At 45.5% G+C, this 26,550-nt stretch overlaps 1 protein-coding gene across 3 annotated transcripts in view; it reads left to right on the top strand.

The window, feature by feature from the left end:
• Positions 1 to 26,550, top strand: part of TRPC7 (transient receptor potential cation channel, subfamily C, member 7) — a 137,812-nt gene that overhangs the window by 106,096 nt on the left and 5,166 nt on the right. For all 3 annotated transcript variants that reach the window (XM_011935265.1, XM_011935264.1, XM_011935263.1), the window contains 3 exons: positions 12,786 to 12,981; positions 18,420 to 18,641; positions 19,321 to 19,401. In XM_011935265.1, the coding sequence (XP_011790655.1) occupies positions 12,786 to 12,981; positions 18,420 to 18,641; positions 19,321 to 19,401 (499 nt within the window). The remainder of the gene's footprint in view (positions 1 to 12,785; positions 12,982 to 18,419; positions 18,642 to 19,320; positions 19,402 to 26,550) is intronic.

Here is a 26,550-nt window from a genome sequence, read left to right as displayed (position 1 = left end):
CAAAAAAACTAGCCAGGCGAGGTGGCGGGCGCCTGTAGTCCCAGCTACTCGGGAGGCTGAGGCAGGAGAATGGCGTGAACCCGAAAGGCGGAGCTTGCAGTGAGCTGAGATCCGGCCACTGCACTCCAGTTTCTAGAGACCTTCAGACCTGGTGGGGGCAGGTGGTAATCATGCTGTCTCACATCTCCCAAAGCTAGAGGAGTCAGCAACCCAGAAATGCCAATAGGCACAAACAGAAATGGGGAGGAGGGAGGGAAAGGAAAGGGAGGGGAGGGGAGGGGAGAGCGAAAGAGAGAGAGAGAGATTATGACTTTAGAGTACGGCTGACCTGGCCACAATTCTCAACTAGATGCGGCACAGCTAATCCATAGAGGGAGGAAGGCAGGTGGCCTGGGTTGGGGGTCTTTGGGATTAGGAAGAGTCATGGAGAAAGGCGAACTGAATGAAGATTTCCTAGACACGAGGGACCCAACCAAGAGGACCCCAGGCCTTCCAGGATAGGGAAGAGGAGAAAAGGTGGGGAGGCAGCAAGCACAGTAAAGAAAGGACAGGAGATTTATCGCCTTGGCAGTTCCTGAAATGGGATGTGTAGCTGTGAATAGGATTTGATTGAACAGGAAAACAGTCAATAGAGCAGTGAAGTGGAGAGAGAAAAGAATGGATTTTTGTAAATGTCATCCTTTACCTTTTGACTGCTCTCTGGAGCATGTCACCCCCAAGAGATCTTCTTTGTTAATTAAAAAAAAAAAAAAGAAGTCATGTGAGGATAAATGAGATACTCAAAGCTGTTCTGAGTGCCAGCCATGCTGATGATGAAGTCAAACAACCTCACTCAGGCGAATGTTTGCTCCAGAGCAGCCTATCCCCAGGCCACCCTGCCCAGCTCATGATCTTCCCTTTGACCCACCCACAGGTGAGTGGCCTGTTCTCTGTGGAATTCTGAGCTTGTAGGGTAAGGCAGGAGTCCTCTCATCTGTTTCTATAGACTCGGCAGACCCAGTCTTACAGAAGGGAAATTTGGGTTGGAGCACACTGCAGGTATCCCCCCAGCCCCACTCTTGACCTCCCCACAACCCCATTCCTGCCATGTCCAAGGGCAGTTGGAGTCTCTAAAGACTATTCAGGAGTCCACTTCAAAAGTCAGCTGTTAGGAACCTACAGGGAGCTTTTTCATATGAGCTCTGCTCACCCTAGGGGTGCAGTCCCAGGCCAGCTCACAAAAACCAGTCTCACCATGTTGTAGCACTGTCCCAAGGGGAAGAGGTAGGGCAGGCGTTCTAAGACAAAGGGAAAGAAAAGAAGAAAGACTTCTCTACCAACTGCAGCCCTCAACCCTCAACCAAGCCCTGCCCTATCTCCCGGTGTATTCCAGTTCTAAAATCACATACCGCCCCGCTCCGGCCACTCCCAAATTCTCATTTTCTCCATCTGGCAGACCTCAATGAAGAGGCTAGAAGAAAATGGATGGATTAAATTGGTTTAGCCCAAGGTGTGAATAAATACACAGTATGAGCAGCTTTAACAGATCAGTGGTTCTCAAACCACATCAGAATCACCTGGGGAGGTGGCTGAACGTGGGACTTCCCAGGCTCTTCCTCTTAGAGAGTCTAATTACAGTAGTTCTGGGTAGGACCTAGAAATCAGCATTAACGAGCCCCTGGAGGATTCTGGTACAGCTGGTCTAGGACCACAGTATGAGATGCTAATCTGATCCAACCTCATCATTGCACCAATAGGGAGATGGAAGTCACTCTCAGCTCTGTGTACTTCAAAAACAAGGAGCTTGTTAAGTGAGTATATTATTAGTAGGATTTCAGGCTCTATGCAGGCAATTTTTTTTAAGCACAAGCTACTGAAGAGATAACCAGATCCAGTGGGAGCAAGCCCCAGAGTCAGATCCTGTGAGTAGTTCCCAATTTTTCAGCCTCCTTCCACTTCAGAACCAAGAATTTTCTCAAAGGTCTGGGTTGTTTTTCATAGCCGCTTCTGTGTCCAGTACTAGCCTGAGGGGAGGAGCATGGTCACTGGTTGGTGAGCTGGGGCCTGTCTGGGCATGACAGATAGTACACCTGCTGGCAACTCATTATCTCCAAGCCACTTCTATTAGAAACTGCAAATGACCACAGGCGAGGAAGAAAAAGTGTTCAGACAAGGTTTATGCTCTCAGAGTACAAAATCGAAGTATCCCAAGACACGGGTAAGGAAGTGGAGAGAAAAATCGCCTGAGAACACACTTCCTTTAATAAAGTCTTTAAGAAAAGTTCCCAGTTCAGACTGTTAGGAATTTTGTGATTGGGGACATATTTTTAACCTTACCATAGAAGTCAGTAGACAAATAGGATTTGCCTTTTGGAGGTTTGTTTTATAGCCAACTTTGCTGAAATGCACGTATTCCATAAAGTGAAGACTTTATGCTTATGTTGGATGGAACTCTTGGGGTCCCAGCACTCTGGTTACAGGGTTAGAAAAAAGAAATAAAAGGTCCATGGTTCATATATGAAATACAGCTGAATGACAATGCATAGAAAAAGGGTACCTAGGCTGGGCGCGGTGGCTCACACCTATAATCCCAGCACTTTGGGAGGCCAAGGCAGGTGGATCACTTGAGGTCAGGAGTTTGAGACCAGCCTGGCTAACGTGGCAAAACCACATCTCTACTAAAAGTACAAAACTTAGCTGGGCGTAGTGGTTCACACCTGTTTTCCCAGCTTTCCTCAACCTTTCCAAGTGGAAGGTTGAGGCAGGAGAATCAGAATCTCTTGAACCTGGGAGGCTTAGGTTGCAGCGAGCTGAGATTGCGCCACTGCACTGCAGCCTGGGTGACAGAGAGAGACTATGTATCAAAAATAAAAGAAAGGAAAGGAAGGAAGGGAGGGAGGGAGGAAGAAAGGAAGGAGGGAAGAAAGAGAAAGAAAGAAAGAAAGAAAAAGAAAAAGAGCCTTTCTTGTACCGTAGCTGGTGACTGTGATGGGACAGCTACACAGAGAATAGGAGGGGCCCCGGAGGCAATGAGGTGGTCCAGAGTAGGAAGTGAAGGGTGCTCTAACACAACCCATGGTGGGCCCCTGTCTCCCCTTTGGGTGAACTTGGCCTTCCAGACTTAATCCTGATTGGAGACTAAATGTGGGTTCTGTTTCTCAAAAGATCATCTCAACCCATCTTTTCTATAGGCTGTTGTGAAGTTAGCTTCATAGCATAGCTGGGTTGAGAGTTTTCTAATCAAAATAATACCTCTATTAGGTTGTTCTGTCTCCCCAGGAGTCATTTTAATGGAAGTAGCTTCAGCAATGCTAGGCAAAATTAGAAACTTCTATTTTCCGTGACACTTATGGGAAATTTCCATATTTATAAGGGAGAGATTCAGGAGGCACTGATTCAGCCCCACCCAGCTTGTCCTTGCCATGCAGAAGCCAGATTCCCCTTCCAGCCATGGGAACTGCAGTTGAGGGAGAGGATCCTTAAGACTCTGCCCACACACCCCCACCTGCCACAGACTGTCCCAGCCTTGAGGCTGAGCTTCACATACTCGGCTTAGAACTGAAATTGAGGCTTCAGATGATCCTTTTGAGCCGGTAAAGAACAGGAATAATAATAATACAAAATATCAAATTGTTGACCAACTCATGACAAATATGCACCTGCTTTCTCATTTAATCTACAGTGGAATAACACAAATACTACTACAGGAAACTGAGGCTCAGAGAGGTACCAGACTTGCCGAAGATCATAGAGCCAATAAGAGAATCTGAATCCAAATTCGCATGACTCCAAGCGCATCCTCTACCTTTGGCCTAAAATTTCTATCACTCACACTAGGGCCTACACTTTGAGATGGATGCTAAGACTCTAAAAGTTGAGTTGCTCTCCTATGGTAGTAAATTCTGAAGAAGAGCGTTCTAACTCAGATTTTGATTGCCATTGAGAACCTGCTGATTCTACATATCTCAGCTCTAATATGCAGACTGTGATTCTCCCCTGGATAAAACAGGTTTCTATTCCAAAGTGAGCTCCCTCATTTGACAAACATGTATGGAGCAACTACTCTATGCCAAGTGGTATTTGTCCCTGAGGCCATAGAGATTAATAAGATAATTCTGTCCCTAGGAAACTCATGGATGAGTGGGGATTCTGCAGGGGACAGAAAGCAACAGCTGTGATCCCATATGATCATCATCAAAGGGTACTTGAGTAGCACAGGGAGGAGGAAGTACTGAGCCCTGCCTGGCAGTCAGAGAAGGCTTCCTGGAAGGAGTGGCTCTAAACAGAGAGTTTGGGAGGATGACTGGAAGGGCACTCTGGCCTGTGCAAGGCATTTTTGGAGAGCTTCATGTAGGAAGGCATTTGGGTAGATGGCAGAAGATTAAATCAGAGCATCAGGTAGGAGCTAGATTGTGAAGCACTTCGTAAGTCCTGATAGAGTGTTAGAGTCTCCGCTAAGTCCTTTGTAAAAGGAGGAAGATGTAATTGGGTCTGCTTTCAGGAAAAGTGCTGTGGCAACTGCATGAAGGGTAGGTTGGAAGGGGTGAGAGTGGAGGCCTAAGCTGGGTGCTGGGATTCTACTGTGAGCAAAAGCAGATGTGGCCCCTCCCCTCATGAAACTTGCAGACTGGTTGAGAAGATAGATGTTAATCAAATAATCACAGGAATGAGGGCATGTTTACACATCGAGAAAATGTTCTGAAAGACAGGAACATGAAAGAAAGGCAGCCACAAAAGGAGCTGAGCTGGATCCCCTGGGAGGCTCTGGCAGGAGCCCCATGAGAGAGGGTGCACTGCTGCATGCAGGGAGTAGTGGGACGGAGAAGCGGGGCAAGGGATAGAGTGGCAGGCTCTGGCTTCAAAGGGGATCCTTCCTGCTGAGGCTTCCCAGGCTGAAGTATGTTGTAAAACTCATCAGAACTCTCTCAGTGACATGTTGAGAGAAACCCAGGGAGGGGTCACCCTGAGGCACCCTAGGAGCTTGGTCTACTGCCAGTTTCCCTGTGCAGAGTGGGCTGAACATGTTTGCAGATGGGGAACAAGGAATGGCATCAGCCTACTGGGCTTTATGAAGGACCCGTTTTTCCCAGGATCCTGGGTCAGTGTTAAATATGGGCGCATCTGATCCAGAAGCTCCACAGGCTGTTTCACCATCAGACTTTATTACATTGTGAAAGTTACAATCTCCGCCTTTCATGTTATAAATTCAAGTGAGGACCGGCTGGGCACGGTGGCCCACGCCTGTAACCCCAGCACTTTGGGAGGCCGAGGTGGGTGGATGGCTTGAGCCCAGGAATTCGAGACCAGCCTGGACAACAGATTGAGACCCCATCTCAAAATTTAATTAATTAATTAATGCAAGTTAGGCATAGGGTGTTTGGGGGGATGAGAGAGCTTACTGAACTCACTTTCAGGTGGAGAAACCAGCACAGGAAAGTTCTAAGTCTTGATGGAGAAGGCAGCCGAGGTCAGTGTGGGGCCCAGTTCAGGCTCAGAGAGGCTGGGGACCTGGAAATGACCTTTACGTGTCAAAAAAGATCGTTTGGGTCTAATATGAGGTCTTTTTCTTTGTATAACTCTCCAACAAGTGATTAAAATGTAGATCTTTTCCTGGACTACTTTAGAAGAATTGTTACAACAGACATTCTATCATAAAATGTTTATGGATACATTTCTTCTCATGTTTATTTGTGACATGGATTCTAAAAGCCTGGGACCTGTGAGCCCCTGGAACAGTCTGAGAGCCACCAAGTTTTGAGGAAAAAGACCTGATGACACACAGAAAATGTGCTCCTGAGGATGCTGGCTTCATGGCACCCTCTCAGGCACTGCCCAGGGCCCACCATCTGCTTCTCAGGCTGATGGTTACTGTCTGACAGGGGAGAGGGTCCTACCTTTTTATGCACTAAAATTCAGTTCTAGGATGATAATATGGTTTAAACTGCCATTCCTCAAAGTGACAGTGGCAGGAAACTGCAGTGTCCAGGGTTAGCTCGAGATGTTACCAGCAGGGGCAGGTCTGAGGCAAGGTGGGTAAGGCCAAGTGCCAGATCACCTTCTGCCTCGGTTTCCCAGCATTCCATTGTCCATTGACAAAAATGTTCACTGACCTGCCCCCACTCCCCCCAACTACAAGCTGGACACTATTCTGAGTACTGAGGACAGAGTGGCGAAGGAGGTCAGCAGGGCCTCTCAGCATGGAGCTCACATTTCAGAGGAAAAAGAGGCAAAAGGATAAACAAATAGGCAAGTAAGATAGTAATAGATTAAGTGCTGGGAGCCAGAGAAGTAAGACACTGTACAGAAGAGTCATGAGGGAGGGCCTCCTTCAAACAGGTCGTCAAAGAAGGTCTCGTGGAGCGCATGCTGACTGAGCCTGAAGCCTCAATGAGAAAATGAGGAAGAGCAGCCAGGCACAGAGAGAGGGGAAGACATTCCAAGAAAGAGCTCAGCCAGTGCACGCAGGCAGAGTGCAGTGACTGAAGGCAGAGCCAGCCTCGGGCTCCAGGAGGCGGGAGGAACCTGACTACACAGGGCCTCAAGGGCCTGCGCTGGGTGATGGGCTTTGTCAGCCACAGGGAAACCCACGAACGGAGGGGGGCAAGATCTGATTTCTGTTTTTCAAGGACTTTTCTGAGAATTAATCTCCGGACTCCATAGTCTTTCAGCCAGATATTGGAGCCTATTGCAGTTGATGCAGATTGTGTAAAAAACAAATACTAGGAATAAAATTAGTAACATTAATTGAGCAATTAGTATGTGCCAGGCAGTAATTTATGCATTTCACAAGCATTCCATTAATTCATTCAATTCCTCACAACAATTCTATGAAGTGGAGATTACTGTTTTCCCATTTTACAGCCAGGAACGAAGCAGCGCAGAGAGACTAGGCTATTTGGCCAAAAGCATATACTCAAACCAGGTTTGCCTGGAGTCAGAACTTGCACCTCGAGTGTTTCATCATCACCTGGACGCAACACTAGGATCAGGGAACGGGAAGTCAAAATGTGCATTAGGGATTCATTCGTTCATTCATTCAGCACTTTGAATTTGTTGAATGCCTCCTATGTGCCAGGCTCTGATGAGGTTTGCAGTTTCGAAGATGAAAAAAACACAGCTTCTTCCCTCAAAGAGTTCCCAGGCTGCATGGGGTACAGTGAAACCCCTCAGTATAAATAAATCTAGGCCGCACAGGCTTTACATATCCCAGTTCTTTGGCATCAGTTCTGTGGCCCCAGACTCCTCTACTTCTAGACTGTCTAAATCAAACTCCTTGTTTAGGACCTAAGGTAGAACTCAGAGGTTATTTGGAGGACAGAACTTTGCAGGGCCAAGGAAGGGATGAGTTCAGATTTTCTCAGGCATTTAACCATCCTTAAACCTGGTCCAACTGCTTTAGTCTCTGGGTCTGGGTATTAGAGAAACACAGCCTCTGAGAAGACCTTTATCCATTCCAAACTCCTTCCTCCATCAGCCCAGCTTGGATGACAGGTGAGCATTATTCTCCTTCAGCAGAACTCTAGCAGAGTGCCAGCTATTGTCTGCTGAGTTTGGGAAACAGCCTTTTTTAATTAAAGGCTGATTCTCCTGCTTAATTTTAGCCTGCTATGTGCTGATTTGAGTAGGTAACTGAAGTATTCAGTGGTAGGGGCTAGGAGTCTTGGCACTGGGGAGAGAGATATGGCAGTCTGAAGAAGCAGCAATTTTCCTGTCATGCCAAACCCTCTCCTTATTGATCAGTTTGTTCTCTGAGGCCTGTATACAACTGCCTCTTCAGGCAACCTGTTATTAAAGTCCTGCTATCCAGGCGAGACAGACCTGGTGGAGGACTGTTTACCTCGTCCCTGCTTTCTGCATGACAAATCAGCCCCAACCTTCCCACACACCCACATTCCCCCCCAGAGAAGGGTGAATTGTGGCCTATTCAACATCACTCATGGGCGCTTTTCCTCCTTTACTTCATTAGGAGTGCTTCTTATGCTGGGGTGGCCTATTGACTAACTTCAGTCCCTTCCACTGCGGGCCCAGAGTCAAATATAAAAAGACAGCATGGCTGGAATAATCAGAAAGAGTATTTGCATGAAATCAAGGGTCTGTGATGATCTTTGAAGATTAGAAGAAAAATGAGGCTTGTTCAGAAAACAAGCAGCTGAATTATTGACTCCATTCAGCCCTGTGTGGAAGCACCTGAGGGGCTGAGGGGCTGTATGTATGCTGCGAAGGGCAGAGGCAAACCGCCTGCTTACAGTCTCATAGCATTCTTTTATCTTACTGGGCTTGCTTTTAGACTGGGACCTCCAAAAGGACAGAAACACATTTGATCTAGGCACCTGTGAATCCTCATCACCTGGTATGGTGCCTGGCACATAGTGAATTCGGTAAATAAATACATGAATCAAAATAATAGCTGCTATTTATTGGACTTCATATTTTGTATAGGTTGCCCATTTAATCTTCATGTCCACTGAGTAATAGAAGCATCATTATGCCAATTTCCTAGTTGGGTAAACTGAGACTCAAACAGGCTTTGTCCCATGCCCAAGCTCATACAGCCACTGTAAGGCGTTGCTGAGATTTGAACCCAGGCATGCACCCTGGATCTTCTCACTGCTCTAGCTCTGTGTCATCTCCTGTGATTGACACAGTTGAAGGAATCTGTGGCAAACTCTATAGCTAGCTAGGGTGGATGGAAAGAGGATATAGAGCCAGTAGTTGCCATTGCTGTCAGTAAAGAACCTCAAATCTAGTCTTAAGGCCAGCTAGTTCACAGTGGGGCTTTCTGTGAGACAAGTAGCTTTATGGCAAATAGAAACTAGCCTAGTTCCAAGATATTTTCTTCCTGAAAGCCAGCCCTATATCTCCCAAATGACTGGCTTTCTACCCCATCCCCTGGGTTCCAGAGCTCATGAAAATTGTGGATGATGATTGATATATAACTCAGAGAGCCTCATAACCTCATAGGGCATTAGAGCCAGCTCCAATACCTGAGCCCTTAAGATAAGTGATTTACTATTGACTCATTCCAATGCCAGCCTTCTCTCTGAGAATATATTATTATGTGTGCCCAAGGTCAAAGCAACACAAGTCTTTTCCCACTCAGGGTAGTGAGGTCAAGTTTCATTTATTTCCTGCCACATGTTAAGTTGGAAGATGACACTAGCATGGCATCTTAAGTTCATTGTACAGCTCTGATCACCATAAAAAGCATCAAGTTTTCACTGAAGTTTTTTTCCTTTTTTGCCTACCAGGATGTCTGTCATTTTCATATTGATTTATCAGCTCTTTGTGTAAGGATATCATCCATTGTTTGTCTTACGTTTGCAAATACCAATTCTTTTCTCAGTCTTTTGCCTTATGTTTTTACTTACTATGTTTTTCATGTGTACAAGTAAAGTTTTGTGTGGTCAAATCTCTCAAATTTTGTAGTTTCTGAAACTTCCCCCAGCCCAGAATTATGTAATAAATTCTCACCAATACTTTATTCTAGTGTTTTTACCATGTAATTTTTTTTTACATTTAACTCTTCCATTCCATTCAGAAGTTATTTAGTTATATGGTTTGAACTATGGATAAAATATTGTATTGCTTACAGTTTAGCCCAGATAATTGGACATAACTCAGCCCATAAGGTGCCCTCTAACAACAACAACAATTAAAAAAAAAAAGCAACATAATTAATCAATTCAGTTAGTTCACTTGTCTTCATGACAAGAACATGTATGTACAAATGAAAGACCCAAGAGCCTCAAATGGTGAATCTAGCCACACTGGGTGAGTCAAACCAATAGGCCCACCTTTCTTTAAAGGAAGATTTTATTACCTCATTAATTTTGCTCCATGAAAAGAGAAAGCAAGGGCCATAGATGTTCTCCCTTAACGGCTTAGAAGAGATCATTAGAAATGCATAGTTTAGGGTCAGGCACGGTGGCTCACGCCTGTAATCCCAGCACCTTGGGAGGCTGAGGCGGGCAGATCACGAGGTCAGGAGTTCAAGAACAGCCTGGTCAACATGGTGAAACCTCATATCTACTAAAAATACAAAAATTAGCTGGGCATGGTGGCGCGCACCTGTAATCCCAGCTACTCTGAAGGTTGAGGCAGGAGAATCGCTTAAACCCAGGAGGTGGAGCTCGCGGTGAGCTGAGAATGCGCCACTGCACTCCAGTCTGGGTGACAAGAGTGAAACTCTGTCTCAGAAAAAAGAAAAGAAAAGAAAAGAAAAGAAATGCATAGTTTGTCTAAGACCCCATCCTGCCCAGACAGATGCAGCTGGTTGTTGCTCTGGAGGCGTGGCTCCCGCTCTGGCAGTCCCAGTGAGTTTGGGCCTCTCGTAGAGCCTCCTGGAGAAATGGCCAAATCCAAGTCCAGGAGTTACTCCTTCAACTACAGAATAGAAATAAAACAGATGTGCAGTACTGAAGATTGTCTGGAAGACAGACAACAAATTGAACAGATCAGCATTCCAGGCCAGGTTAATTGTCCTGAGCTGCGGGGGTCAGGTAAAGGAGGGACTAAGGCAAAGCCTCGAGATTTGTAAATATTACCTTGCTGGAACACATACTGCTTAATAAGCCAGGCCTGTTTATTCAGATTATTGACACAGAATACCTAAGACAAGGCACCAAGGATAAATCAGGGCTCAGTGGCAAAATGTATGGCAAGATGCAAATGAGAAAAAAAATGGAAGCTGAATGTAGGCCCACTTTCCCTAGTAGCATTCCGTGGTTGGTCCATGGCAAGTGTATAATCCAAGATCAGCCCTTATCTGCCCAGCCTCCCCCTCAGACACTGTGTTCTCCAGTTTTCACCTGATCCTGCCAGGAAGGGAGCAACTCTAAGAGAGATCACGACCTAATGTCACCTTCCAGTTTGGAATTTAGGGTTCATCTGGTGGTTTTGGAATCTCTCTGCCACTGTTCCCTTCCACGAGTGTGATAACTGAAAGATTGCTTCATAATGGGACACAGTACTGCAGTGAATCACAACACAGGGTGGATGACATCTTTTTCACACAAAATGCTGCATCTCACATGAGGAAAACAGTTCTCCCCCTTTCCAGAATAGCACCAGGAGCTGGAGCTCTGCAATAAGGGCTTAATACCCTGTTGTTGCTTCTAAACCCCCAACTAAATTATTTCTCACTAATGCTAAAACAAATTAAATGTTTCAAACTCACAGTTTTAAAAGAAACCAAAAACAAACACTGACAATACAATCCCACTTCAAATATCAGGTTTTCAGACTCTGAAGGGTGTGCATAGGGAATGAGCCAAACAGCTGGGTAGACACACACCCCCCCACACACAATCACACTCAGGAGAGCTGTAAATTCATGCGAGTCAAGAGTTGGATTTTTAGCCCAAGTGACGAGTAACAGTATTTTTGTACATCTTGTCAAATAAATACCAATCCTTGAGAAATGCTGATATTTTTAAAGATCTAGCTAATCCTGGCCATTTGTGGGTGAGTGTTGAAAACCTGAAATGTTAAAGAGGAGAAAAAAAGTGCTTTCTCATAGTGGTACCAAAAATCTGGATGAAAACTAAAAGAACTACGCTTAACCATTCAGAAGTTACCAGATACACTTGCATGGTCTAAACCTCCCAACCAAAATCCAGCTTTCTTATTCGATTCCAGGTCATCAACCTGATACAGGGTCATGGCCATAGAGTATGGACTATGAAATGCACTTGGGTCTTATTCATAATACTGTTGTATTTCAGTTACTTCGTAGTCTCAAAAGGGCCAAAGAGCAGTGTCCTTAAAGCTGAGTCTAACCTGAACTGCCTCAAGGCACGTGCAGCATCTAACCTAAGGTGAGGTTTGGGCAGTCACCTGGTCATTTTGAACCATGTGGGCACACTGGAATCTCCACTCTCATTCTTCATAATTCAGCCCCAGTTTAGAAAACTTAATACATGTGGCTAGCCTCAGCTCTGTGTCATGGAGGTCATGTGAGAGTCCACCCAGAGCTGCTATGAGGCTTAAGTGAGCTGCTCTGTGTTGAGTGCCTAGAAGTGTCAGACTCCAGGGACGCCATCCTGCTGTGTGGACACTGCTCACTTTCCAGGTATCTGCCATCACTCCCCTTCACGTGGGCTGTGGAGTCTGAGAAGAAATGGTTAGGGCTTAATGGAAGGAAGAGTGCACTTTCTGGAGCTCATAATGCACAAGAACAAACATTTACCCAAGGTGTTTAATTTTAAATGTTTAAGTTAATTACCATAAGAGAAAAGTGATACCACAGCCAGGAGTCCTGATACATGGATTGAATAAAAAATAAAGAGCCTGCCATTTTTAATATTCTTTCAAAGTCTTCTTAGAAATCTGAATGTCGCATTATCTCAGAAAGCAGGCACCCCCAACCAGCCCAGCCCCACTCCAGGATAACTGGGCACTCCAAGGTAAAGCCTGACCAATGGCAACTTTCATTTTAAAAGTTCAAGCTGGCCAGATGCAGTGGCTTACATCTGTCATCCAAGCACTTTGGGAGGCTAAGGTGGGATGATACCTTGAGCCCAGGAGTTTAAGACCAGCCTGGGCAACATAGTGGGATCCCATCTCTACAAAAAATAAAACAATTAGCCAGCCAGGTGTGGTGGTGCACAGCTGTAGTCCCACCTACTGAGGAGGCTGAGGCAGGAGGATGCTTGAGTTCAGGAGGTCAGGGCTGGATTGAGCCATGATTGAGTCACTGCACTCCAGCCTGGGCGACAGAGTGAGACCCTGTCTCAAAATAAATGAATAAATAAAATAAAATTCAAGCTGATGCAAACTACATGAAAGGACTGTCTGTTTCTTTGCAGGGTTGAAGAAAGTTTTAAAACTTTATTTTGGTCCATATTCGGCTTATCTGAAGTAATCTCAGTGGTGCTGAAATACGACCACAAATTCATCGAGAACATCGGCTACGTTCTCTACGGCGTTTATAACGTCACCATGGTGGTAGTGTTGCTCAACATGCTAATAGCCATGATCAACAACTCCTATCAGGAAATTGAGGTAAGGCCAGGTCACCGAAAATGCTCGCTCTCCCTCATCTAATTTACATTGCTGTTTTCAGCAATGAGGGGAATGATGTTAGAAGGCCATGTGTTGTTAAATGTGTAGCCAGAACAACAAATAACAGGCATTCTTCCTGGATTGCTTCTAGAAATACTTCTGGTCAGTCTGCCCCATGGCCTTGCTGCTACCACTATGAGGCCCAGTGAGAGCAGAAAGAACTGGGGTCATGAGTCTTCTCTCTTTTAAACTTGTCTTCTCAGGACATCGTGCAGATGACCCATGGCAATCAATCAGAATGACTGTCTTTCAGCCCCCAGGACCCTTTTGCCTCTCACATGTTATTTATTAAGTACCTACTGTAAGCCAAATCCGCACTAGGCACTGGTGATACCAAGATGACTAAGACACAGTTCCTGCCTAGAGAAACTCATAGTCCAGTGAGGAGATCATACGGGGTGATCAACAAATTCCAATGCCCTGGGGCCAGTGCAGTCAAGTTGTAGGGGTGGTGTGGGGACAGAGACAGATTGACTATGGGGGAAGCTTCCAGAGGTGATGCTGGAGGCCATTTAAAATGAGAACAATTTTGCCTGACAGATAACAGGGTTAGGCAGTTTATGAAAATCTAAAAGGCATGAACCATAAGCTATTGATTGCAGCTTTGTTTAGAATAGCAAGAAATTAAAAACAAACTAAATGAGCCTTAATGGGAATCTAATTAAATAGACTGATGCATCTGAAAAATGGGATGCTGTGCAATTCTATTTTAAGAAGGATAAATACGTTCTCTAGATGCTGATGGGGAAAGACTTTCAAGTTACAGTGGTAGAAGATAAAAGTCAAGTTCCAGAACAATGTATATCGTGGGCTTTCTCTTGTATAAGAGAGAAAGAAAAGGGAATGTGATTCATTTGTGATTGTATAAGCATATGAAAAGAACAAACCTCTGAAAGGTCCACAAGAAAGACACCATGGCATGCCTGTTGAGAGGTGGGAGTGGGGGCATGGTGGGTGGAATTCCTTTCTCTTTATACTTTTTATCCTTTATAAATCATGTTGTTGTTTTACCTACTATAAGATTAAATAAATAAGCTACAATTAAAACAAAATAAAAAGCACTGACCTATTGACACAACAGTTCCAATTTTGGGAATAGATCCAATATGATTTTACATAGATGTTCATTAAAGGAAAAACCTGGAAATAGTCCATTGACAGGAGAATGTTTAAATAAACTGTGATACAGTCACACTTTAGAATAAGGTATAGGATACTGTACATCGACCATGAGAAAGACCGTTTTGTACTGACATGGGAAAATCCCTAACACATTATTAAGTGAAAAAATGCAAGTTGTAGAAAAATACATATAAGGGAATCTAATCTGCATAACACTACAAATGCAAACACATAGAAAGGAACTCCAAGGAGGCTACAGTGCTCTTGACCGGGCATCCTCTGGGGGAGGGAATGAAAGGAGAGAGAAGATCTGAAATAGGACTTTCACATTTCCTGGGGCACCTCTGTCCTTAAAGTATAAGAAACAATGTGTATGTACTTCTTATACAGAAAAAAGTAAAGATCCCTGTGTATTAACTTGCTAGGGCTTTCCTAAAACATACCACAGACTGTGTGGCTTAAACATGAGAAGTTTCTTCCCTCACAGTTCTAGAGGCCACAAGTCCAAGATCAACATCAGCAGGGTTGGCTCCTTCTGAGACTCTCTGCTCAGCTTACAGATGTCCACCTTCTTGCTGTATCCTCACACAGCCTTGCCACCAGTCCAAGAAGATCGGGGCCCCACCCTCGTCACCTCATTTAACCTCAGTCACCCTTTAAAGGCTCCATCTCCAAATACAATCACCTTCTAACTTAATGGGGGTTAGGGCTTCTACATAGGAATTTTAGGGGGCACAATTCAGTCTATGTTACCCTTTCCAAAAAGGAGTACTCTATACAGTAGGGAGCACATGAACCAAGGCAGGGAGGGGTGAAGCAGTGTGGTATGCTCAGCGCTGCAAGAGCGTCGTTTGAGGGAAAAAGGCAAGAGGTGAGGAGAAGAGGTGAGCCTGGCCATGAAGCCTCAGCTGTTGCCCTCCAGAAAAATACAGCACATCGTGGATGGATAAACAACACATATATTTTTAAACCATTTTACATACTTAATCACCAGTGTGGATAATGAGCTCTTGTCCACTAGTCCTTCCTGCCCTTCTGGGCCTCAGTTTCCCCATGTGTAAGAGAAAACCAGATGGTGCCTGGAAAAACTGCAGGTCTCTGCACCACTCTCCCTGGCAGTCTGCCATATCCTAACAGGCATGTAATGCTTTGGTTGAAATGACAGTAGCATGGGAAACCTTGCGGTTGGCTGTGAGGGATGCCCACTAGCTGAGGGCAGGAGCAGGCAAGCCCACGGCATGTGGTGTCAAGTTATCCCACCACGGAAAGGGGCCCCGACATGCAGAGAGTGTATTACAGCCCCACACCTCCCCTCTGGGCTCTGGACTTCTGGGGCAGGTGAGGGCACATGTTCTCACCTTTCTTACTGGACCATGGAAGGTACCACTGGAAAATGCCAGGTGTTCATGATCACATGTAGTTTTCATGATGCAAATATTTGTAAACCCTTCCATGAGAACACTAATTTATTGGCTCAGTAGATCTTAAGCCCCTGCTGTCCAAATCCACATCTCACCTGCGCCTGCCCCTCCATTCAACTCCCCCCACCCCAGCCCCCTGCCTCTGCAGGCAGCACAGCCTTCTCCAGCAGAGAGCTCTGCCCTGCTCCATTCTGCTCAACCCGCCTCCCCAGCAGCCACCACTGCATGGCACCCTGCCTGCCTGTGTCTTCATCCCTCTCTTGCTACCTAATCCTTCCTGTCAGCATTTAAATAAGTCTCTTGATCTTAAAAAAAAAGAAAAGAAAAAAAAAAAGGAACTATAAAAAATCCTCCCTCTATCTTACTTTCCAGCTCCCAACCTCTTTCTCCCTTGTTCCTTACTGCCAGCATCGTCAAGCTATTTACACTTCTCATTGCCTCTTCCACGAGTTAATTCTTACAAATTCTCTACCCCCCACCCCGCCCACTCTTGACCTTGTTGAGAACTGCTCACTCCTTGGATCTGAGCCCAAACACCAGCCAGTTTTCCCTGACCCCCAGATTGGGTCAGTGACCTCAGTACCTAGACCCTCCTCCAGCTCTGGGTACAACAATAGGTAAAAGACTAACTAACTAGCTGTTGAACAGCTGATTATAAATCTGTACTCTTGTGGGCCCCTCCTGGGCCCTTGCTGGGCTCACGTCATTGGCCAGACTGTGTGTTCCACCACGGCATGGATTGTCATGCCCAGGGCCTCCCTAGCACATGCCAGGTGCATAGCAGGTGCTTCATCAACGCTAAGGGACTGAAGGTTGACTGCTAGGCCTATGCTAGGCTATGGAGATGAAAATCACATTTGTTGAGGGCTTACTAAGTGTCTGGCACTGTTCAATGTCATCTACGCATTAACTCCTTTAATCCTCTCAGCCTGTTCGATAGGTATTGCTATGCTTATGTTACACATGAGGAAACTAAGGCCCAGAGTGGTCAGTCACCTGCCATGGTTGCATAGATAGTAAGGAGCAGAGCCAGGATTTAAACCCACACAGGCTACAGAACCCATGCACTTTGCACTATACCACACTTCCTCTCAGGGTAGGTGTCCCTGTTACAACTGTCCTGTACAGCGAGACCAGGAGTGAGCCCTGCCCTCACAAAGCTTCCAAACTAAAAGATCCTTATAGGATGTCCCCAAGTAGACCAGGCCCAGTGTTGATCCTCAACAAAAGCAAAGTGGTCAAACCTGCTGATTATAACCCTGTACTCTTGTGGTATATCCCAGCAGCCTCTCCTGGGCCCTTGCTGGGTTCACAGCCCCTCAGAGTGTAGTCACTGTCTGTGGAAAGAGGAACCCACTGACCAGGGAGCACACACGCACTACTGACCTCAGGGCTATGTGAGGGAAGCAGTTTTATCTCCATAAGCTCAAGACACCCAGCTAAAGTTACACAGCTAATAAGGGATTTTGAACCCAGGTCCATCTGTTTACAAACCCCACACCTCTTTCCTGGTCTCAGACTGCCCTCCTAGGACAGAGGTTTGAGGAACCTGTCTAGACAAAATACACCTGCTCCTCTCAGGGGCCCACTCAGCATTCTGGCATTGACACAAGGTCTGAAGGAACAAAACCTGGGTTTAAGTCTAACCCCGCTACCCCAGAAGAGAACACAGCTGGATCCCCTCCTACAAACTACACTCAGGCTTTGCTCCCCTTGAATTACATATGTAAGATCTATAAACATCCTCCCTGGCAGCACTCTGACCAATAAGAAATATACTGTGCTATCCAATGTGGTAGCTACTAACCACATATGCCTATCAAGCACTTAAAATGTGGCTGGTCCAGCTGAGTGTGGTGGCTCACACCTGTAATCCCAGCACTTTTGGGAGGCCGAGGCAGCCGGATCATGAGGTCAGGAGATCGAGACCATCCTGGCTAACACGGTGAAACCCCATCCGTAATAAAAACACAAAAAATTAGCCGGGCATGGTGGCGGGTGCCTTTAGTCCCAGTTATTTAGGAGACTGAGGCAGGAAATGGTGTGAATCCAGGAGGCAGAGCTGGCAGTGAGCTGCAATCGCGCCACTGCACTCTAGCCTGAGTGACAGAATGAGACTCCATCTCAAAAAACAAAACAAAGCAAAACAAAAAAATGTGGCTGGTCCAAATAGATGTGCTGTAAGGATAAAATTCACACTGGAGTTTGAAGACTTAGTATGAAAACAGTAAGGTAAGCTATCTTAATATTGTTTTATACTACTTACATGTTGAAATGATATTTTTGATCTACTGCATTAAATATAATATATTACTAAAATTAATTTCACCTGTTCGATTTTACTGTTTAGAATGGGGCTAGTAGAAAATTGAAGCTTACCTATGTGGCTCATCTTTTTGGCTCACAATATATTTCTAGTGAGCAGCACTTCTTTAGAGATTAATAAATACAGTAACGCTGTGGTGGCTGGTGAATCAGCTAGCAGAGCTATAAAAATTAATGAATAACCAGATTAAGTGGCAGTGAGAAAAGTTCTTTGGCTAGCTGCATGTGGAGAATGTTGGTAAAAATACCCAGTGTAGAATAAGGGCGGTTAGTATGAACAGGTCGAGGCTTTTCAGTCATGAGTCCGAAGGACACAGGCGGAAAGAGCGGCCATTGTGCATGGCTTTCGTGAGAGTAAACTCCCCTTCTCTGTGCCATCTGTAGACGCACCAGAGTCCTGCTTAGAAGTCTGCTCTCCGAATGTGTAGGCTGTGTCTCCGCTCCTCAGGATGGGCTCCTTTGTTAAATCGTGGCCTTCGAGGGTGTGTTGTTGTTTCCCTTGTTCCACAGGAGGATGCAGATGTGGAATGGAAATTCGCCCGAGCAAAACTCTGGCTGTCTTACTTTGATGAAGGAAGAACTCTACCTGCTCCTTTTAATCTAGTGCCAAGTCCTAAATCATTTTATTATCTCATAATGAGAATCAAGATGTGCCTCATAAAACTCTGCAAATCTAAGGCCAAAAGCTGTGAAAATGACCTTGAAATGGGCATGCTGAATTCCAAATTCAAGGTAGGTAGCCTGTGGTTTATGGGGCTGGAGAAGGCAGCAGGAGGGGGCAGGCAAGTGGAGTGTGTTTGAGTCATATGGCTGCCCCCCCCCCACCCCATGCAAGGAGGGCCAGGGGCTGGGAGGGCTGGTACTCTGTAGAGTCTGCCTGGACACATCTGAAAGCTCCAATGCCCGCAGAGACTACTGTGATACCCCCTTTCTCCTTGCAACCCCTTGGAGAGGTGCCCTGCTGGGGATAGCAAGCTGCCTGGCCAAGCCGCGACCCCAGTGAAGGGAACCCCTTAGTGGACTTGGAAATGGAACAGCTTTTCGCAGAAAGTATCTGGAAAATGATCTCTGAGAAAAAGGTTTCCTTCCCACTGTCTGGCTCTCCTGGGGATTCTCAGTGTTTATTAGTATGTTAAAACCCCTGGAGAAAAAGACATCCATCTAACCTTAACTCAGTGCTTTCCAACCAACTTGGCTAAACAATATTCTGTAACCCTTATTAACATCCTACAGAGCTAAAGATCCTAGGAACAATGTTCTAGGAAGCCAAGCAGCACCGGGTAAATCAGCTTTTGGAAGCTGCCTCACTGAGACAACCCCGTGTGTGGATACTGTTCAAGTCCTACGAGATACGTAGGGATGCATGTATGTTTTTGTGTGTGATATGTGTGGGTTTGCTTGTTTTATCCAGAAGACTCGCTACCAGGCTGGCATGAGGAATTCTGAAAACCTGACAGCAAATAACACTTTCAGCAAGCCCACCAGATACCAGGTAACCACCCCTTTCCCGAGCATCCAAGCATGGGCAGAAGTAGACTCCACTAAGACACAGATCCAATCCCATGGCTATGTCATCCCCCGAGAACACAGCTTCATTCCTTCCTTTATTGCACACATATTTATTGGGTGCTGACTACATGTCAGGAACTGTGCTACTTCCTGGGGATACGGATAGAGATGTGGTTCCTTCCTCAGTGGCACCTCCAGTCCAGTGACAATGGACAATGAACAAGTCAACACAGAGATAAGTGTATGCCCTCAAACTGATGACAGTGACAAAAAGAAAACAGGAGGACTCAAAAACAGAGAAAAATAGGGAGCTTCTGCTTAGACATGGTTTTCAGAGGGGACATCTTCAAGGAGAGAACAGTCAGCCAAGACCACTCGGATGCAGGAGGCAGCCATATGTGACCTTCCAGGCAGAGGAAGAGAAGGGTGGCAGGTCCAGAGCAGCTTGGCCCTGTGGAAGCAGAGAGTGGAAGGAGGTGAGGTCAGAGGACCAGACCACCGTCAGGATGGGGGAGAGGGTAACTTTGCCCAGAAGGGGAGATAATGAAATTGTATTCATGCTTTAAGAAACCACCTAACTGCTATAATGAGAGGAGACAGGTGGGGACGAGAGTAAAAGCAGGGATACCAGTGAGGAGGATGTGACAGTCATTCAAGTACAAGGCATGGTTGCTTGGATTGGGGTATGATCAGGGTGATGGAGAAAAGCAGACAGATGCAATACACTTTCTGGATGTATAGCTGCTGGGCACATATGGGGAGGGTGAGGCACACCCAGCATGGCTCCCAGGTTTCTTTCTTAAGCAGTCAAGTAGATATAGGTGTCTTCAGATTTGGACTGCCAGCCTGCCAAGTCTGTTGTCAGAAAAATTAGAAAAAGAACTTTTATGCTTCCAATCCTTGCACTGCTTTTGGAAATGAATGCCAGATCTTTGTATCCGTTTAGATCAGCCCATGCACCAGTGATAAACGATAGCTACGGATGATCAATTATAAAAGTGCAGGCCACTCCTTTCCTGTCTTCCAGTTCTCGATGATCAGCAGTTTCACCTATGCTGATCACTTCTTATCAGATGTAAATTTTAAGCTGTCCTGAGCATGCCTTTGGGTGGAGGTGATGTGCCCCTGGTGCCACCTTCCCACAGGGAGCAATTACAGACTTAGATCTTTTAGATATAGGTCTCTAACTGAATCTCTCCAACCATATTTCAGAAGCCAGCTGTGCAGTTAGGAGGATTTAATTGCACAATTAAGAAATGGCTCATCCCTCAAAGAGCTTATAGTTCTGTCAGCTGACAGGTGAAAAATTAGCAATGGGCAAATCTTGTGTTTAATCACGCACAAAATTGGGACTGACTGGTTTGATCTGCTTTGAGCTATTTTACAAAACAAAGCCTTTGGTCAGTGGAAGGATTTTTATTTCTCAGCTTTTCAGAGAGAGGTGTAGATTATCTATGTCACAGAAAAGATAGATACCCAATGGGTTAGGGCCAAATCTCTCCTAGGTTTTGAGCAGCATCAGCTCCTCAGATAAAGGAAGATCAATTCTGTGTGAATGTCCCATCCCAGAATGAATCCTTTCTGAAGGAGACCATTTTCTTTTATTTATTTATTTATTTACTTATTTACTTTATTTATTTATTTTAGACAGAGTTTCACTCTTGTTGCCCAGGCTGGAGTGCAATGGCACAATCTCGGCTCACCACAACCTCCACCTCCCAGGTTCAAGTGATTCTCTTGCCTCAGCCTCCCAAGTATCTGGGATTACAGGCATGCACCATCATGCCCAGATAATTTTGTATTTTTAGTAGAGATGGGGATTCACCATTTTGGTCAGGCTGGTCTCGAGCTCCCAACCTCAGGTGATCCACCCGCCTCAGCCTCCCAAAGTGCTGGGATTACAGGCATGAGCCACCACGCCTGGTAGGAGACCATTTTCAAAAGCAGTCTCAGAGCAGTCCCCTCTCTGTCTTCCATCCTCGCTGGTTGAGTCCATAGTACCTTGAATCTCCCCAGGAACTTCCTGCTGTGATTACAGAGATTGGTCGTCTACAGCTTCAGGTGACTGATGACCTTGGAAAGCTTTGTTCATTTTGTAATTTGTGACTCCATAGAAGAAGCCTGAGGCGACTTATTCAAATAGTTTCACAGAAAAGAAGAAACAAAAAGCCAGCCAGTAGGCATCAGAGGAAAGGGACTGAGGGAGCGTAGTCTTTGCACATGGGTTCTTGGCTCCACCCTGCTAGGCTGCATGGCATCGTCCTGAGTCATCATCTGCTCACAATAGGAGTAAACCCTGAGATGTCACTAAAAGACACCTGGATGCAGGCTGAACACTAGCTCAGGTATAGTCGCCCATATTCCTTGGAGATGGGCACTGTCTTCAACCTCATGTAACAGATGAGGGAATTGAGGCTTAGTGGCCAAGGCCACAGAAGTGACTGAACTGAGATCTCTCTGACTCAGAGGGCCCCCCTCTCTCACCACATCATGCTGCCTGGACACCGGCCTATTATTTATCTTCATGGTGTTGCACCAGCATCCTCCTCAGAACCTGTCTTGCCTGTGTTTGACAGTCACCAGGAAGAGACCTATCTGAGCCTTCCAAGCACACAGTGAAGAGGCAAAGAGCCGGAGAAGGCACTGGGGCACTTTTGTTATCACCGGCAACAAGGACAATTTGAGTGGGGATCTGAGTATGGCTCCTCTCTTTCCTTGGGCCCACCAGTGGCCTTCCAAGTAGCACTGCTTTCCTCCCACAGCAGCTTCCAAATGTGCAGAGAACATTAGCAGCCCAATTCACCCCCTCTTTCTTACAATCCAGGCCCTAGGCAGAGCTGCTGTCACTGAGCACATATTCCATCAGCCTCTCACATGTTGTGGCTCTGAGAAATCACTTAGTGTTCCCAAGAAGATAAAAGCACCATCATTCACACACATTTAGTTACTAAGCTTGCTGCTTTTTTGTCTCTTCATTCGATTTCTCAACTGTTAGCGTTTCACGTGTTTATTCAGCTGTTTGTCAATGCTTCTGCTTTTGTGAGGTCTTTGTTGTAAGGGAAGACAGCTCCTTCAGACTTCAGAGGCTTTCTGTGTTGTTTCCTTAGACTCCAGAGTGTCTGGATTGTTATTTTTCACAAAACCATTTTTTGTAATGTGTTTTCCAGTCTGGGCTCTGCAGACCTGAGACCCAACAATGGAGCAAAACCGTGATACTGGTGAGATGGCCAAAGTATGCCTCCTCCCCAAGCTCCCTGTGATCTGTTCCAAGATCCAGCTTGTCAGTTTGTTGGGGCAGGAAGTATACAGACCCACATACTCACTCTGAGAGGCATATTTCTTTATGGTGAAACTAAAAAAGTGATATCCCAAATAATAGATAGAATCCAGGCACATCCATCTTTCACATACACTCCAATCTTTATGCTGCAATCTGCTCCCCAAAACCCAGTGGGGAGTTCTCTTTTCCATCTTCTAAATGGCCTTTACTGAAGAGATCAAAGCAAAGAGGATGGACAACTTGTCAGTGCCTATTTCTTCTATTCTTGTGTCTGATAACCCTCAGTTTAATGAATGATTTGTCCTGTGATCCATTTTGTCCACTCTCTTCCAAATGTTCCTCAATTTCTGTTTTCGTAGGTGACCACATTGCTTCCCTCTGGATCCTACCTCGTTGGCCATCACCAGCATACAGTATGTGTTCTCTCCCTTGCTTCCTTATCTGTGTCCTCATCTGCCCTGGCTGTGCAGGGAGAGTTGTCTCTCTCATAGAAAGATGTCCTGTGTTCCCCTTCACCACCAGTGGCCAGAGGCCATCTGGCCCCTTGTAGTCTGGGCTAGGTATGGGCTGTGGGAACTGTGTGCCTTCATCTCCAGACATAGGGCTCTGCCTGACAACTGCTCTTATCCATTGTGCATCTCATCTTCATCCTCCTGAGTATTCTTTTCCTGAGTGATAGCACTAAATATACTTATCTCCAGTACTTTCTAATGCATGGGGCAGGGCAGGGAGAGTAGACACTACCAGGGACATAGTAACTTGGAGAAAGCTTATTATCTCCATGAAGCAAAAGAACTCTATGGAAGATATCAAGGAGGTATCTCATACTCATCACAAAACACACACACACACACACACACACACACACACACACTTCCTCCACATAGTGAAAGAAGGGAGGCTTTCTATGTCCATCTTTTCTATTAGGTTGGGGCAAATGTAATTGCAGTTTTTCCATTTTAGTGAAATCAAATAGAAATAGATATCCTATCAAGGGAACCAGCCCCCAGTATTTCAACGTAGGTTCTTTCTATTTTCCATAAGCGTCGGCCGGCTGAGAAACAAAGAGAAAGAGTACAAAGAGAGGAATTTTACAGCTGGGCCTCGGGGGGTGACATCACATATTGGTAGGACTGTGATGCCCACCTGCGCTGCAAAACCAGCAGATTTTTATTGAGGATTTCAAAATGGGAGGGGGTGCAAGAACAGGGAGTAGGTCACAAGATCACATGCTTCAAAGGGCAAAAAGCAGAATAAAGATCACATGCTTCGGAGGCCAATAAAGATCACAAGGCAAAGGGCAAAGCAAAGATCACAAGGCAAAGGGCAAAATCAAAAACTCCTGATAAGGGTCTGTGTTCAGCTTTGCATGTATTGTCTTGATAAACATCTTAAACAACAGAAAACAGGGTTCGAGAGCAGAGAACTGGTCTGACCTCAAATTTACCAGGGTGGGGTTTCTTCCCCACCCTAATAAGCCTGAGAATACTGCAGGAAACCAGGGCATATTTCAGTCCTTATCTCAACCGCATAAGACAGACCTTCCAGAATGGCTGTTTGTAGACCTCCCCCCAGGAATGCATTACTTTCCCAGGGTCTTAATTATTAATATTCCTTGCTAAGAAAAGAATTCAGCAATGTCTTCCCTACTTGCATGTCCGTTTATAGGCTCTCAGCAAGAAGAAAAATATGGCTCTATTCTGCCCAACCCCGCAGGCAGTCAGACCTTATGGTTGTCTTCCCTTGTTCCCTGAAAATCACTGTTATTCTGTTCTTTTTCAAGGTGCACTGATTTCATATTGTTCAAACACACATGTTTTACAATCAATTTGTACAGTTAACGCAATCATCACAGTGGTCCTGAAGTGATGTACATCCTCAGCTTACAAAGATAACAGGATTAAGACATTAAAATAAAGACAGGTGTAAGAAATTATGAAAGTATTATTAGGGAAGTGATAAACATCCATGAAATCTTCACAATTTATGTTCCTCTGCCGCGGCTCCAGCTGGTCCCTCCTTTCAGGGTCCCTCACTTCCTGCAACAATATCCTCTGTGCCATCCATGTTAAATAGAACTTTTGGCCATTTCTCCAACCATTTCAGGCTTTCTGGTGGCAAAACTGGCTTTTGAAGATATCAAGTTGTGCAGCATGCATGTAACAGAAGGGAAGTTAGGTCTGTATGAGGACATGAGGTTTTTTTGGTTTATGAGACAGAGTCTTGCTCTGTCACCCAGGCTGCAGTGCAGTGGCACCATCTCAGCTCACTGCAACTTCTGCCTCCCAGGTTAAAGCAATTCTCCTGCCTCAGCCTCCCAAGTAGCTGGGACTACAGGTGTGCATCAACATGCCTGGCTAAATTTTGTATTTTTAGCAGAGATGGGGTTTCACCATGTTACCCAGGCCGATCTCCAACTCCTGGCCTCAAGTGATCCACCCGCCTCAGCATTCCAAAGTGCTAGGATTATAGGCATAAGCCACCATGCCAGGCAGGACATGAAGTCTTTAAAAACTGGCAGGCAGTCACACTGCTCTCCCTGAAGGTCCCTGTCACTCTGGGAAGTGCCCTGGAGGTGAGGAGGAAGGCTAAAGTGTCCCTGCACATCTGCAGTGCTCATCTGGTTCTGCTTCCACAGGAAGCCTTTATAATCCTAATGCACACTGAGAGCTTCAGAGTAAACCTTTGCTTTTCTACCCTTTGAGGCCTAGGTCTACAGGAACCCTGCTCAGGTTGAGCATGCCAGTACTCAAGAGTGGGCCATGAGCATTCCTGCCAGTGCCAGAGCAGAGACCCCCTTCTTCAAGGGATGACCATTGTATGATGTCACCCAGCCTCTGAAATCTAGTGAGGCTTCCCCCTGCATAAAAAGACTCAGTTCCCAGACACGGCCCAAACCCTCTTTGACTAATAGGAGCCAGTTTCCCACATCTCTTTTCCTAAACCATCTTGAGCCTTTATTTTGATGCCCAGATGAAGCCCCAGCCATGGTTTCCATGCTGGTTAAATCTCAGATCTGCCACTTTCCAGCTGTGTGACCTTGGAGAAGTTACATCAGTGTCTGAGCCTCAGTGTCCTCATCCGTAAATGGAGATGACAACTCCCATCTCACTGAGTTTCTTGGAGGAGTCAGTAAGATGACTTTTGTGAGAGGCTGACACAATCCTGGTCTATGGAAGCACTCAATGCATTTGCTTCTTTGTATCTTCATCCTTTCACCCTTCCTCCTGAGGGGCTCCTCTGCATTGAGGGAGACTGTGAGCAGGATCTCACCTATCCCAGCCAAACAGGGTTTGGGGGCACATTTTCTATTACTAGTAAATATATGCCATGGAATGTTCTTAAATACAAAATGTGGAAGGGCTGCAATTCTGGCTGCACCTATGAAAGGATTTTCCTCAACGCCATTTGACCACCAATCTCTGGCTTATCATTTTACATGAGAAACAGTAAAGCTCTTTAATTGATGGATCCAGAAACTGAAGAACCCTTAATTCCTGAGGTTTGCCTTGAAAAGGCAACCAACTTTAACTAGGTCCCTTTAATTTTGTGTCAGCCTGAAAGCTTGCAGTGGAAGAACACTTCTGAATTTCTTATTCAGTAAGAATGACAGATACCTAGGTGTCTGTTTTGTTACTTTTTTTTTTTTATGAGAACTAGTTTGGGACAAAGTTTTTGTCTTGTTTTGTTTTTCCAACTCAAAGTGAAAGCAGCATTATTGAGTCTCATGGAAAGGGATATGTGTGTGTGTGTGTGTATATATATATATAGTATATATATTTTATATAATCTCAAAAATATTTTTCGAGATATATGTTTTTTTTATGAGAACTAGTTTGGGACAAAGTTTTT

The sequence above is a fragment of the Colobus angolensis genome, unplaced genomic scaffold, assembly GCF_000951035.1.
Source record: "Colobus angolensis palliatus isolate OR3802 unplaced genomic scaffold, Cang.pa_1.0 Scaffold142, whole genome shotgun sequence".
NCBI lineage: Eukaryota > Metazoa > Chordata > Mammalia > Primates > Cercopithecidae > Colobus > Colobus angolensis.
Note: the sequence above shows the minus strand (reverse complement) of the source record. Positions and strands in the feature narration are given on the sequence as shown.